The sequence below is a fragment of the Betta splendens genome, chromosome 21, assembly GCF_900634795.4.
Source record: "Betta splendens chromosome 21, fBetSpl5.4, whole genome shotgun sequence".
Classification (NCBI taxonomy): Eukaryota; Metazoa; Chordata; class Actinopteri; order Anabantiformes; family Osphronemidae; genus Betta; species Betta splendens.
Genome location: NC_040899.1, coordinates 11375425 through 11392085, shown reverse-complemented (window position 1 = coordinate 11392085; position 16661 = coordinate 11375425). Strand labels below are relative to the sequence as shown.

At 48.5% G+C, this 16661-nt stretch overlaps 1 protein-coding gene across 4 annotated transcripts in view; it reads right to left on the bottom strand.

The window, feature by feature from the left end:
• epha3 (eph receptor A3) overlaps nucleotides 1–16661 on the bottom strand; it is a 65079-nt gene that overhangs the window by 20723 nt on the left and 27695 nt on the right. For all 4 annotated transcript variants that reach the window (XM_055504910.1, XM_055504911.1, XM_041068748.2 and 1 more), the window contains exons 4-7: nucleotides 8915–9070; nucleotides 7038–7379; nucleotides 3861–3985; nucleotides 126–288 (exon numbers count right to left, since the gene is read on the bottom strand). In XM_055504910.1, coding sequence (XP_055360885.1) covers nucleotides 126–288; nucleotides 3861–3985; nucleotides 7038–7379; nucleotides 8915–9070 — 786 coding nt within the window. The remainder of the gene's footprint in view (nucleotides 1–125; nucleotides 289–3860; nucleotides 3986–7037; nucleotides 7380–8914; nucleotides 9071–16661) is intronic.

Genomic DNA, 16661 nt, shown 5'->3' with positions numbered 1-16661 from the left:
AACATCCAAACCCAAGTGGTTCAAATCAAAATGGTAACACAATATCAGCCTTCATGAGCCTTGTGCGCGATCAGCAAACCCGACATGTGAGCCTGATATTTTCATCCACTCCGTGCTGCGCTTACAGTCGGGGCTGGTCTCGAACTGGAAGCTGGGGCTGCTGGCGCCGTATCCGGCAGCGGTGCGAGCTCGGATCTGCAGAAGGTAGGCAGTGTTGGGCTTCAGGCCATTCAGAGTCACGTTACAACCGCGCGCACGGAGGATGGTGTAGCTGGTCTCCTGCTCCTCCTTTAGGAAAGAGAGGACAAAGGAAAGAAATGAAATCAGAGATATCTGTATGTTTAGTCTAGGATGGAACTGGGACGAATACAACATAAATACAGTATATGATATCTGCTGCACAAGGCAGTATCCATATGGACACAGACACACAAACATCTCAAACTGTTTGGCAGATTTCTTCCCAATCTGATGATTTATGCCCTGATGCTTTATGACTTCTCTCCTACTGATCCCCACTGATAAAACAACAGGAATATTTACACACCAGGTCTGCATTTGCCACATTGTTTCCAGATGTGGAAGAAGGAAAACTGGTGCAGCGAAGATGAGGAAAGATACAAAGTAGCCCTTTGATTTCAACAGATTTCGACCATGATTATGGAAGTGGTACCAAATGCAATCATTCCATTGGAATGAAGTGGTGATTACTATATTTTCCAATGTGTCAAGTGTTGGGAGGGGAATTATAAAATTCTAGGTGGGCGTCGTGGCTCTGGAGTTAGTGCTACAGTAGTTTCCTCGACAAATGGCATTTAATGCTAAATCCCCATTAGTTTGACCTTGAGGACGCAGTTGTGTAACTAAAAGTGAAGGACGAAAACAAAAACAGAAAAACAGAAAAAATATTGTTGCCACAGAATAAAGAGCATTTTAGAAAACGGGTTTAACTCCTGTGCTGGTTGTGAAGAGTTGGAGCGACTGATGCTGGAAAAATTTGATCTCAGTTGTGTTAGTGTCGCAAATGAATCAACCTTGCTGTCGTACTGTAGGTTCAGGCCATTCACCAGCTGCCAAAACGCCACAGAATGAACACTAGTCAAACGGTAGATTCATCATGTTAACTTTTATAGAGTCTTAACGCTACTGGCATTGAAAATACCATTTTCCACTCGATACAATGTTTAAATACAACAACACTTGCTAAAACGAGGATGCTGAAGTGCATTCGCCGCTCTGTCGCCGACTGGACAGGAGGCTGAGTGGAAGATTACGCAGCAGCAGTATGAAAACCCTTCAGTAAAGCGCAAAAGTGATGCTATTGGATAATGTGGGCATCCAGCAGCTGTCAACAAATGTCACATTCTGTCTGTGCCTCGTGGTGAAAATCACAGCGCCGCCCGTGTCCCGCAATTATGTCGTTAGCGTGCAAACAAAGCGTCGAGACGAGGCCCGTCTTAAATTCTAATGACAACTTATTAGGAGTGACTTCGAGCGTACTGAAAATGAGCTACACGCTTTGCAACATCGCCCGTAAAAAGCAGCGAAGGTCGAACGGTGTAAAATACTCACACACACAAGCTTTATGGTGCACAAAGCTTGTGTGTGTGAGTATTTTACACCGTTCGACCTTCGCTGCTTTTGTGTGTGTGTGTGGGTAACTGTTACACCAGACTTGCGCGGGGACAATCCTGCATCAGCCATAAATCTGGTGGCAGCGGTGACTGGTCAGCGGGACGTCTGCTGAAAAATCACACGCAGGTGTAGCAGCGCCCACGCACGCACGCACGCACGTCGGTGAGAACGGATTAGAGGCACGAGTTGTGCGACTGTGGCCGGTGTGCCTCACAAGAACCCTGCCCGAGTTTAATACGGCCTCTGTGCCGCGTTCCGCTTCGATAAAGTAAACAAAGCTGGAGGAAATTACAGCTCGTACAACAGGCGCGCACGGCCTCCGATGCGGACGCACTCGGACTCGACAACAGGAGATGCGAAGCAGAAGTCGTGTAAATAGTGTTTTTCAGCGAGCATTCCTTCCGTCTAAGACTAAATAAACAGCCGGGAATTAAAGTGGATCTGAAGCCCTCGCTTTGCTCTTTAGATTCCGATGATAAAACATGCGCAAACAATCATGTGCTTATTCCCACATACTGTATTTTCGCCTTCACTTGGAAACGCTCGCCGGCCGGCGTTTCGGCCGGGATCCCCGGAGACGCAGCGCCTTCCTCCTCCTGGGAGGCGTCGTGGTTGGGATTTTCCCAAGAACACTTACCAGAGGATCCCCGAACAGAGAGAACCCTCAGCTTCACGCTCGGCGTGTTCTCAGAAACAAGTTTGTTTGACTTCCACTTGAGCCTCATTAAACCTTCAGACAGTCACAGCTGTTGGTTAATGTTAGAGGACAGACTGTGGCCTGAACCGGTGGAAAGAACACACTCTGGAGCTGAAACCAAAAAAAAAAAGGCTATTTCTAAGTTCTAGCAGGTAGTAAACGCATATACACTTAGATTCTTCAGCCTTTTGATCTTGATCGACGGGTTTTTTTTCGTTCTGCTTCACCGTCCTGTTTATGTCTGTGTGCGAGTGTCTTTCTGTCTCATGGCTGAGTCACGGTGTGGTCTCCGTGCGGGGAATTCGTCCTTCTACGGCCCTCACCCTTGGCAGGCTGGAGGCAGTCGGCGTCCCTCTGACTGCCACACGGAGACTCCTCCATCTCGGGTTCTTACCGGGGTCTTCTGGGCGTTCCAGCTTTTCCTCTGCATGGAAAAGCCCTTTGTCTGGGCTTTGAAATCCCTGGGTGAGGATGCCTACTGTGGAGAATCCTCTGGGAACTTGGATACTGTGTGTGTGTGTGTGTGTGTGTGTGTGCCTGTTGCTGGGTGTCTCCAGTAATTCCTGAGAGACGGCGATTAACAGGGATCAGTGCGAGGCCCCAGAGAGTTTGTCACGCAGACTCCTTTTCATTCTCCCCCTCCGCATCTTCGCCCCTTCTCGTTTAATGAATATGAATCGGTGGTGAGTTCTAATGTGTCTGTGGTTGGAAAGCTGCGGCTGAGAAACATCCGTCAACAAGCTCTGATCCCGTATCAGTCGTTAGCTTCTGCCGCCGTGTTTTACCGTCTTAGGTGAGGATGGCTGAACTGAGCTCAGGGTTCTGTCGGCCTACTAATCAAGAGATTAGGGGCCACTGCTGGCACCGAGCAAACTGTGACACACACACACACACACACACACTCAATGCGCCCGAGTGATTAAACTCGTATCCACGGCTAATTTCACCATCAAATGTCAGCCGTAGCGCCGCCCCGGTGCCGAGAGCCGGCGCGATTCGTCCCTCGCTAATTTGCCCTCGCAGAGGAATGAGCGGCTGCACAGGCGCGTTTACTGTCCGCCATAAAACTTGTCTCCATTAAAGGAGCAGAGGGGAGAGGGAGGACGGGATGAGACGGGAAGGGGAGATACGAGGTGGGAGGAGAAGAGAAACGGAGAATAAAGGAAAATGATGGAGGTAAACAAGGGAGAAGGAGTTATAGAGGTTTGAGTTGTTAGAGATACTGGAAAACTGCTTCATGCCACACACACACACACACACACACACACACACACACACACACACACACACACACACACACTACACACACACACACACACACACACACACACACACACACACACACACACACACACACACACACACACACACCAGTCTGTTTTTCAATTTTATGTATAGAACAGAAAATAAAACTTCCATATCCCATATTTAAGTTGCTTTCCTTCTTTATGTCTGAAGTTTATAAAGATGTGGCACAGTTTGTTAGCCACTGAACGATAACTTCCACATCCACACGTTGGACACAGACCTTCTCGTAGTACTTGATCTCATAATCCAGGATGATGCCGTTGGGTCTCTCCGGCTCCACCCAGGACAGCGAGACGCTGTTGCGGGACGTCTTCTCCTTCTTGATCACCGTCACTGGCGAGGGAGCTGGGTGAGAGACACAGGGGGGAGGAGAGAGAGGAGGTGGGTGAGGGACACAGGGGGGAGGAGAGAGAGGAGGTGGGTGAGAGACACAGGGGGGAGGAGAGAGAGGAGGTGGGTGAGGGACACAGGGGGGAGGAGAGAGAGGAGGTGGGTGAGAGACACAGGGGGGAGGAGAGAGAGGAGGTGGGTGAGAGACACAGGGGAGAGGAGAGAGAGGAGGTGGGTGAGGGACACAGGGGGGAGGAGAGAGAGGAGGTGGGTGAGTCTGCTACTGCAGATACCGTGTGGTTTTAAAAACTGTTCTTGGTCACATTAGGACAGAAAATCTCAGCATAATCGGGCCTGTTTCCGGTATGAAGCTGGAGACGTGCAGCGGTTGACCGGACTGTCTGCGCTGCGACAACCACCGCTGAACAAACACGCCAACCTCCGGCCAGCTCCAACGCCAGGAGCCGTCTCTGGCTGGAATGGTTCGACCCGTTTGGTTACCACAATAAGAAAGTCCCGCTCCATCAATGCGCTAGTTGCACTAATTACACCAGTTCATCATGAGAGCAGTGGTTTGTCTATTAGTGTTGTCCCACTGCATTCTGCAAAATCTCTCTCTCTCCCCCTCTCCCTCTCTCTCTGTCTCTCTCTCTCTCTATCCCTCTCTCTCTCCTCCTCTCTCTCTCCCTCCCTCTCTCTCTCTCCCTCTCTCTCTCTCTCTCTCCCTCACTCTCTCCTCTCTCTCTCCCTCCCCCTCTCTCTCTCCCTCCCCCTCTCTCTCTCCCTCCCCCTCTCTCTCTCCCTCTCTCTCTCGCTCTCTCTCTCTCTCCCTCTATCTCTCTCCCTCTCCTCCTCTCCCTCTCTCTCTCTCTCTCCCCCTCTCCCTCTCTCTCTCCCTCTCTCTCTCTCCCTCTGTCTCCCCCTCTCTCTCTCTCCCCCTCTCTCTCTTCCTCTCTCTCTCCCTCGTCCGACTCGCCTCGCACTTCACATGGTCCCAATCTAGTAATTCAGCACATCCCTCTATCAAGCCGCGCAGCCCCTCCCTCCCTCATTCTGTCTCCCCCTTCGCTCCCTTTCTCATTTCCCTTTTTTACTGCTCTCTAATTGCCAGGCAGCTCTGGGGCCAACCCGGCATCTGAGGCATCGACTTTTAATTTTATTAGACCACAGGAAAAAACATGTTTGTCTTTGAAATGTTCGAGCCTTTCCGTGATTGTGATTATGTGACTGCAGAGTGTTGCTGTGCGTGTGTGTGTGTGTGTGTGTGTGTCTTTCCACACATATAGTCGTGTGTATTTCCGCGGGAAGTTATTTTTTCTCCTGTAATGAATCCAGATGGGGAGAATCTGTTTCTATACCCCCTGCTCCCCCCTCCTCCCCCTCTCTCTCTTTGGTTCTGATAGCCGGGTGAGGCTGCGCTTTTTATTGGCTCTGTGGTTTATGGTGGTAATGATTTACTGTGTCTGGGCCGCTCGGAGGCAGCTTCAAGTTCCTCTCCCCCTCCTCCCTCCCCTCCTTCTTGCCTCCCCATCCCTGCGCGTCCACCGCCAAGCACTTAATTCGCTGTCACTCTCATTTTGCTGTCTGTGCTTCAGTGTAACTGTAAAGACTCGCGACGGCCCTAAAAACTGGCCTTCGGCGTTTGTCACCTGCGACACGAGGGGTCGGGAGCTGGTGATGATGAATTATCAGCGATGTTTAGAAAAACGCATCGATACATTCTTAAATCCGTTGTTTTACCTCCGGTTGACTTGCTGCTGTATTTCATCCCCCGCTCCCAGCATCGTTATGACAATGGGTGGAGGGCGAAGGGGGCGGGTTTTGTGACAGCACCTTGACGGCGAAGCCAGGACACGCTGCGCCTTCCCAGAGAAACACTTAATCCAGCTTTTAACAGCTTTGGCATCTGTACGTGTGTGTGTGTGTGTGCGTGTGTGTGTGTTTGTGTGTGTGTGTGTGTGTGTGTGTGTGTGTGTGTGTGTGTGTGTGTGTGTGTGTGTGTGTGTGTGTGTGTGTGTGTGTGTGTGTGTGTGTGCGTGTGTGTGTGTGTGTGTGTGTGTGTGTGTGTGTGTGAGTGTGTGTGTGTGTGCGCGTGTGTGCAGACGGGTGGGGCCTCCGCACTGACATACCTAATCCTTGTAAACTCTCAGGGCTGATGGAGGGTGTGCAGCTGCAGGCTGAGATATTTGCTGGAGAGCGAGGGAGGAGAGGGCGAGCGCTGATGAAGGCGGCTACGTTGAGTTCGATTCTGTGATACCCGAAACCCGAAAGAGCTCGTAACGACTCAGACATTAAAGACGGTTATTAATATTCAGACCACATGTCGGCCTCTTAATGTTGATAAGCTGTCTTTAAGTCTAATATGTATTCAGATCGCAGAGAGAATCCCTCCAGCCAACCACACATACATTAAAATGCTTACGAAGAGCAGACTTTAAATCTTGGCTAAACCTTCCTGTCTTTTTCATTTAGACTGTCTTTACTTTAAATGTGCAGCTTTTATTCTCCATTGACTTATCTGAACATAACGGCCAATCCTCGTTCATCTTTAGTCTCTAAGTGCTCATTCTCGTCTTGTAACGTCACTCATTGATGATAAGTAGATCACAGTATATGACAACCTACTGTATGACAGGCTCACACTTTACGTTTTATGAGCAAAACTGGTCTGAAAACACAACTATTGTGTGAGTTAGGTTCAAAAAGTTCGAGGTGTAATAAGTTGAGTGCGTCTGAGAGGATGACAGACGCACGTTAAGCTGTTGACAGGAAACATAAACCAACACAAAGACGAACTGTTAAAGGGAAAAGTCACGAGGGAAACGAAACGCAGTCGTGAACTTCGGCAGGACGTTTACGCATTCCTTCCTCGAGTCACAGATTGCTGAGGTTTGGCACCTTCCGCTCCGCAGCTTGATTTACTTTACTGCTGGAAGCGCCGTTCCGGTTCTGGATGTGCGGAGAGACGTCCGACGGGAAGTTCGGACCGCGACCGCGTCGCAAACGCGCGAAGCACTAGCGCGGGCGAACGCCTCCCGCCCGATGAGGTGCTGTGTGAGGAGCTCACCCGCCTGGTTGGTGGTGATGGTGACGGCGGCGTACTGCCTCATCCTGGGCGCCAGCGGCGACACGCCGTTCTGCGCCTCGATCTCGAAGGTGTAGTTGGTGTGCGCCAGCAGCTCGCCCACCGTCACCGTGGTGTTGACCAGGCCGGCGGCGCGCGGCAGGAAGCGCACGCCGCTGCGGCACGGCTCGCAGCGCGGGGGCGCCCCGTTGCCGCGGCAACGCTTGCAGACCACCGTGAAGGTCACGTCGCGCCGCCCGCCCGCGTCCTCCGGCCAGCTCCAGTCCAGGATGACGGAGGTCTCGTTGATGGAGGAGATGACGTTCCGAGGAGCTGAAGGAGGGTCTGGAGCATCAAACAGAGGTACAGGATTGTATTATTATATCATTATTTCCCTTTTCTTTCTGGACCAGTAGGAGTGAAGGACGTGACGCAGCCTCTTCCAGAAAGAGGGAAGAAAGCTAAATAAATACTACGACAAACTCTGAGTGACATTTAAAAGTAAAACGTCTTATTACAAACAGATCTCACTGAGTCTTGCCAGATTTTCATATCAAAGCTATGACTGTAATTACATGGAGGACAAAACAAAACTGCCAAATAACTCCACCGAGGACCGGGGGAGGAGGAAGACGAGGGGGAGGAGGAGGAGGAGGAGGAGGAGGAGAAAATGGGCTTAGCGGATTGTTTCTGGAGATAAAACGCTTTGTTTGGTTTGTTTGACTTGACAAGATTTTATTTCACTCCCAAACTATGCGCGGCCTGGTAATCTCAGCAATCTGCTGTGTGTAGTCTGTGTGCGAGGGGCGAGGAAGTCCAATTGAAAACCTTCATAGTTTACATCACATACAGTGAAACTGGAGACAGGAAGATTCTTTATATTAAAGAAAGCAGATTTATTAGTTAAAATCTACAAAGGCTTTGGCCTGATTTTATTATGAATGCTTCGTCGGGCAGAAGAGAAATTCTCAGCGGAAAAGAGCTTCACGTCTTGTTCCTTTACATTAAAAAAAAAACACATTAGACTCGCTTATCGTGTCTTTTCTACTATGTCAAACCTAGTCTTCAAACATCTCCTTTGGCCCCTCTGCACAGAAACAGTCCCCCGACCACATCAAAGCCGCGCATCGGCCTCTACACGACCTGCGCACAAATGCACATGTGCTCACGATCGCGTGCTAATTCCCAATGTCAAAACAGTGCGTGAACACTGAGATCCGCACGTGAGGCGGACAGCGGCCGGCAGGTTGTACGCGCGCATCCCCCAAAAGGGAACCGAGTGAGCCACAAAAGCCTCTCGAAGCTCGACCGCACCTTCAAAATTAGACTTTCATCCACGCTTCTCTGAAGCGACTGTTCAGAAATGAGGATTTTCCGCAGGTTTTTTAATTTTTTTTTATTTCCAGCCTCGCCTCTCGCCGACGTCTATCGCCTCCTTAACAGCACAGCTCCTCCTCTGAGGTAATCGCGATCATTATCTTCTAACAACTTGTCTCCACGTCTCAGTGAGGTGAAATCTGCCTCGCTGACAAGATGGCGTCACGATAATCACAACGGGCCCAGTGACAGTCTCTCTAATTAGGATTCTGTCGGCGACTGTGGGCGTTGATTTGTATTTTCTGCTGTTTTCCGCATGATCATTTTTTTTTCTCATCAGACTGTGATAAAAGCAGAGGAGCAGGGAAGGTGAAAAGAGCCGTGACTTCGGTGACCTTTAATGAAACGAGGAACCTTCACCATTGTGTGCGCTGCTCGGGCGGGCAACTGCACTGTAATTACCGTAATGCCTCGAAATTGAACTGAAAATGAGATTTCCGCTGTCTTTCGTTGCATCTTCTTCATGAACACGCCATCCGGTTCGCACAACGCCACACACTTACGTGTACAGGCCATGGAGGCGGGGTCCCCGTCGGCGCGGAAGAAGTTCTTCTCGCAGCCGCAGTGCAGCGAGCCCTCGTGGTGGGAGAAGCTGTGGGGCGGACACTTGGAGCACTCGGCGTTGCCCAGCGCCGCTTTGTAGAAGCCCGCCCTGCACACTGGAGACAGAGGAACACAGGCGTGAGCATCTGCTGAGCCAGCGACTCCACGTACGACGCGTGAAACGATGGTGATCTGATGGCGATGTGACGGGAAACCACTGACTGCTACCAAGACAAAAACAGTCATAATTCAGAGGAACGACTTTCTCTGTGTTCTTCTCGCAGAAGGCAAAAACGTGAATTATGCAAATTGGCCCCTCGGATAAAAGAGCTGTTCACTTTAAACAGCGGCTGCTATTAAATCTGCGTTCGGCAGCTCTTTCAACTCACAGTCACCTCAGATCTGTTGCAATCGGTGCAAGGACGGTGACACTGTACCTGCGTGCGCTACGTTTCACGGAGGGAAGATCAAGGAAGGGGATCATTAGGAAATGCTATGCTGTTTGTGCCCTCTTTTCTTCCTATGTGGTCGTATTACAAGTACTACAAATACAGGAACACTGAAAACCCTAATGCAATACACAACATAATGAAAAAGTCACTCAATAGATCCAAGATTGTTTAAAATAGAAGATTAAAATACTGTAGCTTTAAAACAAAAGCCTCCCACAGACACGGGCATCACTTAAGCACTAAATTTAATACTGAGTTATATTTATGACATGGATGCACTGATTGGATCAGAACCTGATCAGAACATGCAACCTTATATCAGTGTGATATAAGGTCTCCCCCCCTTGTTCCCCCACACACACACACACACACACACACACACACACACACACAGAGCGGTAGGTTTTAAAAAATGGCTGGCGGCAACAGCAGCGAGTGGCAGAATGTGTGGGCTCAGCAGACCAGGTCTGACAAATCCCAGTGGTGGACAACACGCGCCTTCAAAAGGCAGCACTGCTGATACTACTGCCACATCCATCACCGGCACACCAAGGTCCCCGCACTGCACTAAATACTCCACTACATCCCATCTAGTGTGTGTGTGTGTGTGTGTGTGTGTGTGTGTGTGTGTGTGTGTGTGTGTGTGAGATAGAGAGTAATAGGACGTGAAGTGGGTTTAACCAGCCCTATTATGACCCTACTGATGAAATGACAACCACAACACTCGCTGACACGCACAAAACAGACCACCCTGATTGGACGACACCAGAGGAAATCATACATGACAGCCGACGGGCTCAGCCAATCAGGTGACGGAAGCCGGGAGAGATAGGCGCTGGATCAGCAGGAACGTGGCGGCAGCGTGAAACAGAAGCGCGGACGAATAAGACAAGTTAAAGGGACTTCATCTCACAGCAGAAACACACAGATGCCTTTACCTACACAATATAACACGTGACAGAGCACACATGCTCCGAACAGTTCACCCCTGGATCACACCGCACGGAGATGAGTTCACTCCATTCACCGATCTGTTAAACAACTGGGCTCGGGTCCAGGTGGATCTGTTTCCACTTAGCTACCACATGCACTGACTTCAGGCATCGTTTGAGGATTAGCAAGAAAGATATGTATAATACGTTCACAGGAGAAGCTGCTTCACCTACAGATGTCCCACATTAACTCTGATTCATTTATACTGAACTCTACAGTTGTAGACGTATAAGGATCGATATGCTGTACGAAGACACACATTATCACCAGGCTTGTTCTTTAAACATGGCAGACGGACGGACAAACGCAAGCAAGTTCCCACTAGAACTAGAGATATACAGGGATTATTCATAGTTTAACGCAGCCGTGAATCTTATTAGGCAGCGAGTGGAGCTCATTAACTTCCTGTGTAAAGAGGAATAACCAGCGCTGTACTTACAGTGTACGTTGTACAGTGATATGTCGTATTTTCATGACCACAGCCCTAAAAATATTTTTATAACAGTTGGAAAAGGATAATAAAGGTCCAGTTTCTTCCCTGTGTGTCTGCCAGGAGCGAAGTAGAGACTCTGACTGGGGCTGATGGGAAACTCAGATCTGGCTCGCGGGAGGTTAACTCCTCATCTAGAGGAGACTAGAAGGTGCTACGTTCAGCAGCAGCGTGTGCGGAGCCTGTGATACCCTGTGTGCGTGTGTGTGTGTGTGTGTGTGTGTGTGTGTGTGTGTGCGCGTCCCAGGAGAGGAAACGCAGCGACTCCTCCGACGACAGCCTACGTGCGATTCATTAAGAAATCGCAAGTGCCTCGAAAGGCGGTGGAAAATTGTGAAGGTCGTCCCCCGTGGATCGTCTTTTATTCATTTTCAAATCAATAATAACGGAATCAGAGTTGTTGTGAGCGGCCCTTGGTGGCGCTCAGTAACACACAGACACGCACAAACATGCACCTCAGTTGTTTTTTTTTTCTTTTTTTCCTTTTTGCAAATACTCACACATCAGGGCAAAAACGCGCATCGTGTCTCGTTACGTCCTACGCGACGACGTGCGATCGCTTCATGCGCTTTTAAAGAGCCCCACGCGCAGGCTGCACACCTACAACTGAGGCGGCGCCTGCGCTCGATCGATAGCGTGGGTCACAGGACGCTCCGATCGATAGTTAGCGCGAGCGCCGCCATTTTGGCTCAAAACCCAGCGGCACCCGTTCTCTTCCTGCGGGAACAGCAGCTGTTTCCCAACTGGACGAGTCCGTTCCACGCAGAACCTGGCGTCCATGTGTGACCTGTATATTAAAACTTTAAACGCCTTTATTAACCATCATCTGACTGCACTCCACGTGCTTCTGTGCCCTTGGCCCCTCACACCTGTTGCTACAAAACACATTGGCGTCACACGGGAAAAATAGGAAAGTACCACTGGTCCCAGACGCCTGCGATTGCGTCAGCCTAATCCAAAGCTTTACTTCTTCTTCTGTGGCTGTTGGTCTTTATCTCTGAGCCACGTAAACACACACACACACACACACACACACACACACACACACACACACACACACACACACACACACACACACACACACACACACACACACAGCCAGAGCAGAAGGAGGCCAAACAATTGATTTCCTGTTTCCATCCCACCTCCGCCGCTTTGCTCCTTAAATCTGACACGATCGCAATGACTTTTACTCCCACTTCCATCTCCCTCCTCCTCCACCTCCTCCCCCCATCCTGCCCCCCCCCCCCCCCCCCCCCCCCCCCCCCCCCCTTCTCTTTCGCGGCTTCCCCTTCTCTTTCAGTCCCTGCATCCTCCTCTCCTTAATTGGAATAGCTCGCTTTGAAATGGAAAAGTTATTTACTTTGACAGCTTAGGCATTCGGCCGGCGGTCTTATCCGGAGCCACTTGTAATGTTACTGGAAACATGGCAACAGTAAACATCGTGCCCCCTGCCACGAAATCCGCCCTGAAGGCAACGAGTAACAAGTCACATAAATCTGAAAAAGGTCAGAGTCTCTTATGAAACTGGAACTTTTGGGTGGAAAACCTGAAAGCAATAATTATGTCAAGTTATTGTTTTAAAGATTGCTGACACTTCCTTGACTAATGGACAAATTGATCATATGACTAAAACTGATTTTACAGTACTGCATTACATTAATATCATCATCTCTGAGTTCTACATAACGCAAGACAACCAAGACAATAAACGTATGTGTCATAGGAAAAACAAAAGGAAGAAAACTCTATTGTTGTTTGACACAGACATCCATTATACAGAATCACAATCAATTTGTTGAAGCTAATATGTCCATAACCCAATAAAATAAACAGATATTTGTCAGGGATATAAATGAAAGCAATCATCGTAATTGATAGGTGGAGTCCTGGGGCTAACTGCTACAGACGGCGCTCCGTCTCCCTTACGTTCAATTATTGCGTGACCTGCCATGATAATCACGTTGGGAACGCGCTCGGGTTTATTCTGGTGTCGTTGCGGCGGATCACGCGTTTCGACGCGTGCACAAACTTTCAGGAGCCTTCGGAGTCGCCGGTAGCCGTCGACCGGTGGACCCATTACTGTAAGTGTACGAAAACCTTTAAAGCAATTTGGCCTCGGCGGCTGTAATGAGAGCTGCTAAACGTATCAGAGGCTCAGCGGGCCCTCGGTCTGCTGATGATTTTACATTGTGGTTGTTTCAGGCCTGTCGCTGGCGCAGCATAAACTGAACAAAAGAATGAGGTGATCCACCTGCGGACGCAGCACTATTTAGCCGCGTCTTTGTTGATTTGTTAGAACGCCGTGCGTCCGGACGGCTCCCGGTAATGATTTGAATTAATCACGTCTATGGGACTCACATCAAGGTCATGATAAAGGCTGGTATCTCACTATATCGTTGGACTGGATTAGAGCCCGAGCTCATCGAACACATTTTAAAATAAGAGCACGCATTCAATTTAGTGCCTGCTGTTGCAAAAATAGCGGCTGTGCACATACAGTATATTTTCAGTAGATCAATACTGAATCTTTGACTCTTGATGCTTCAAGCTGGCTGATTTATTTTGAACTTAGTCTTGAGGTTCATCAGAGGTAAAAATGTCAAACGCATCACTAAAATTGGCTCCGTAGCACAAACCACCAGCGCTACTCATCCAGCTTTCATGGAGCAACCAGAACTGGGCCACGGGATCGATTTCTAGCTTTAACACCGTCATGACCTCGTGAACCGCATTTCCAGCAGCCATAGAAATGAAGCACTTGGCTTCGCCAGCTGAGCAGCGAAGGGCCAGATTGGAGTATGTGATGCTAACTGCAGGCTAATGGCCTGGGGAGCCCCCGCTATTCAAGTCTGTTTATCTATACACACTCAAGAGACTCTTGTGCTGCCTGGATCCAGGAGAGTGTGTGTGTGTGAGTGTGTGTCATTCAGACTCCAGAATACTAATCAGCATACCACACAACCACCAGCAGTTTCTGCTCGTGTGAAAGAAACTTAGCATGTGTGTGTGTGTGTGTGTGTGTGTGTGTGTGTTTTTTCTGTGGGAGTCTTGAGTGTGAGCGCACACACAAACTGGCACAGCAAAGCTTAATTAAGTGATCTGATCCAACAGTGATTTGCATAATAAAGCAGCCTGATGAGAACGATGAGATAGGGATGAAAGGAAGTGGAGGGTGATGAAGGACGGCACACTGAGGTGGATGGGGTGACATTAAAGAGGGGGAGAAGGAAAAGGAAGGGGGAAACGGTCCACATGCTCGGAAAACAGGCAAAAGTCTTACGCTGTGACACTAACAGACAGGTTCATACCTGGTTATTAATAAACACTCAGCAACCTCTGATATACTTTGTGTGTGTGTGAAATAACACATCTTTCCATATTTACATCACTTTCAAAAACACACTAATGCCCCATAATTACAGTTTGAAATTAAACCTAATTATTTCCAATAAATGAAGATCATGTGAGTGATTGATGTTATGGAATCATCAGTCATCAAGTAGAATAACCAGAGGCTGCTTCCAACACGAAAGTAGATTTTAATAGCAAAACATAATAAAAAGACTGGTTTCCCTCCTTTTACTTTGTTTCATTTACATTTACAAGCTTTGCTCAGTTTAAGAGGATTCAACCGATCAACGCATCGGGTGGTAAAGTCAATAAACGTTATTTTAAACGCTCACTTCTGTCCACAGAACAACAACAACAGTCTGGAAGGAAATCACATGTGGTGTCTTTTTCTAAATGGAGCATGAGAGAGAAATGAAAATGTTACGGTGTGTGTGTGTGTGTGTGTGTGTGTGTGTGTGTGTGTGTGTGTGTGTGTGTGTGTGTGTGTGTGCGTGCGTGTGTGTGTGTGTGTGTGTGTGCGTGCGTGCGCATACGTGCAGAAACTCCTGAAATGTGAAGGACAATTAACTGGGGCAAAACAGGGGCAAGTATTGTACCAGCCCACACACGCGGCGGTATGGATCAACTCCCCGCTGTATCCATCAAGAATGCAATAACTGTTCTCCACGCCCTGCACACTCCAGAGATTAGCCAGGTCACCAAGACAATCCAGGACAACCAACACACATCCTCTACACACATCAGCAAGCACGAGCTGAGGAAACTTTTCTTTCACAGCTGCAGTGTGAATGCAGATTTTAACACGCTCATCAGTGCTCATTGAACGCATACCTGTATGTGCGTGTGTGGTCTTATGAATGAGCCTATTATATGAATCTATTTGCTTTGGCCCATCACACACTGTACAATTACTGTACAGCTGGTTGCAAATTTGACGCGTCAGCACATCAGCAATGCGAGTGTGTGCCAGTGGGCAGATCCAGCCATTGTGTTGCATGTGAACATGACGCTGACCTCTTGATGCCATTTCACTCAGACACACACACACATGCAGATTCCACTGTAACACTCCCTGGAAACACACATCGCACAACCTAAATGGCTTTTACACCCCGTTTGCCTCCCCTCATCCTTTACGCGACTATTGTGCCGCCTTGAATAGCACAGATAACCAGTCATTTACACCAGACGCACAATCGCACAAACAACACTAGCTGTCGTCATCTTGGTGATTTAGTCGCTCTCACCATTGTACCATAATCCCCTGTGTGTCAATAGTAGCCAGTGGCAACCATGCTGCCATGTCCATGCTGATACTGGAAAAATTGAGGGTTGTGAGGCTCGGGCAAATTTCCACCCTTTGACCAGATTACCATTGGAAAGCAGGGGATTGAGAGGAAACACAAAACCAGCATCCCATGACATCATCGCGTAGTAGTTAATTCAATAAATGGCCTGTTCCAAACGACCAAACTGACTATGAGCACATCTCAACAAAACCAGACCCAAAGTCGCTGTAATTCTCCACCTACACGAAGAGGCAGAAATAACATTGTGCAACAGTTGAATGTGGGAGAACATGGGATGGGAAATGGTTCAATACAGAGGATTATGATTATTAGAATTGATGCTGGAAGAATTATTAGTATTATTACAAGCACTGTCAGCACTCTGGATCTCACTCAGGAGCGGGACCAATGCACAGATGAATAACCAAGCAATTAACAGACAAGCAGATGGATGGGAAAAGTGAAACCAAGAGGGTGAAGCGAGATAAACGGAGACAAAGAACATGGAAGCGAAGAGTTTGATAGTCATGCCAATTCCATACGCATCTTTCAACATCAAGTAAATATGTGTTCATGTGTGTGTGTGTGTGTGTGAATGTGTGCCCAGTCCCAGTCCCACTGAGAGACAAGCATCACCAGAGCAGTTTTATTGAGCTGTGCCAGAGAGGACACGCTCTCTACTTTAGGAGAAAATAGGTCATTCACAATGCTGCTGGACACACACACACACACACACACACACACACACACACACACACACACACAGTGACCCACTTCATTCAATGTGCTCAGTCGGCAGGACTTAAACAAAGACATTGATGTTAAGCACTTTTATGATGCATAAAAGCAAATTACTGCACGACACCAAGCACTGGATGGCACCGATACAAAAAAATACGTGTCAACTCACAAAACCTGTTCGAAAAGTGAGAAGCACCAAAGAAAAAAACTAACCTTTAACAGTATCTGTCTAAGTATGCAGCCCATAAAGTCTGTTTTTACCACAAACTACATATCCCTCGGTGAGCAGTAACTTCTTATGTCATGTCGTGTGAATAAACGCGTTGATTTTATGCCCTAAAAAATATGACTTCTGAGTTCCAGCTCCAGTTTGAAGTCTTTCCAGTGT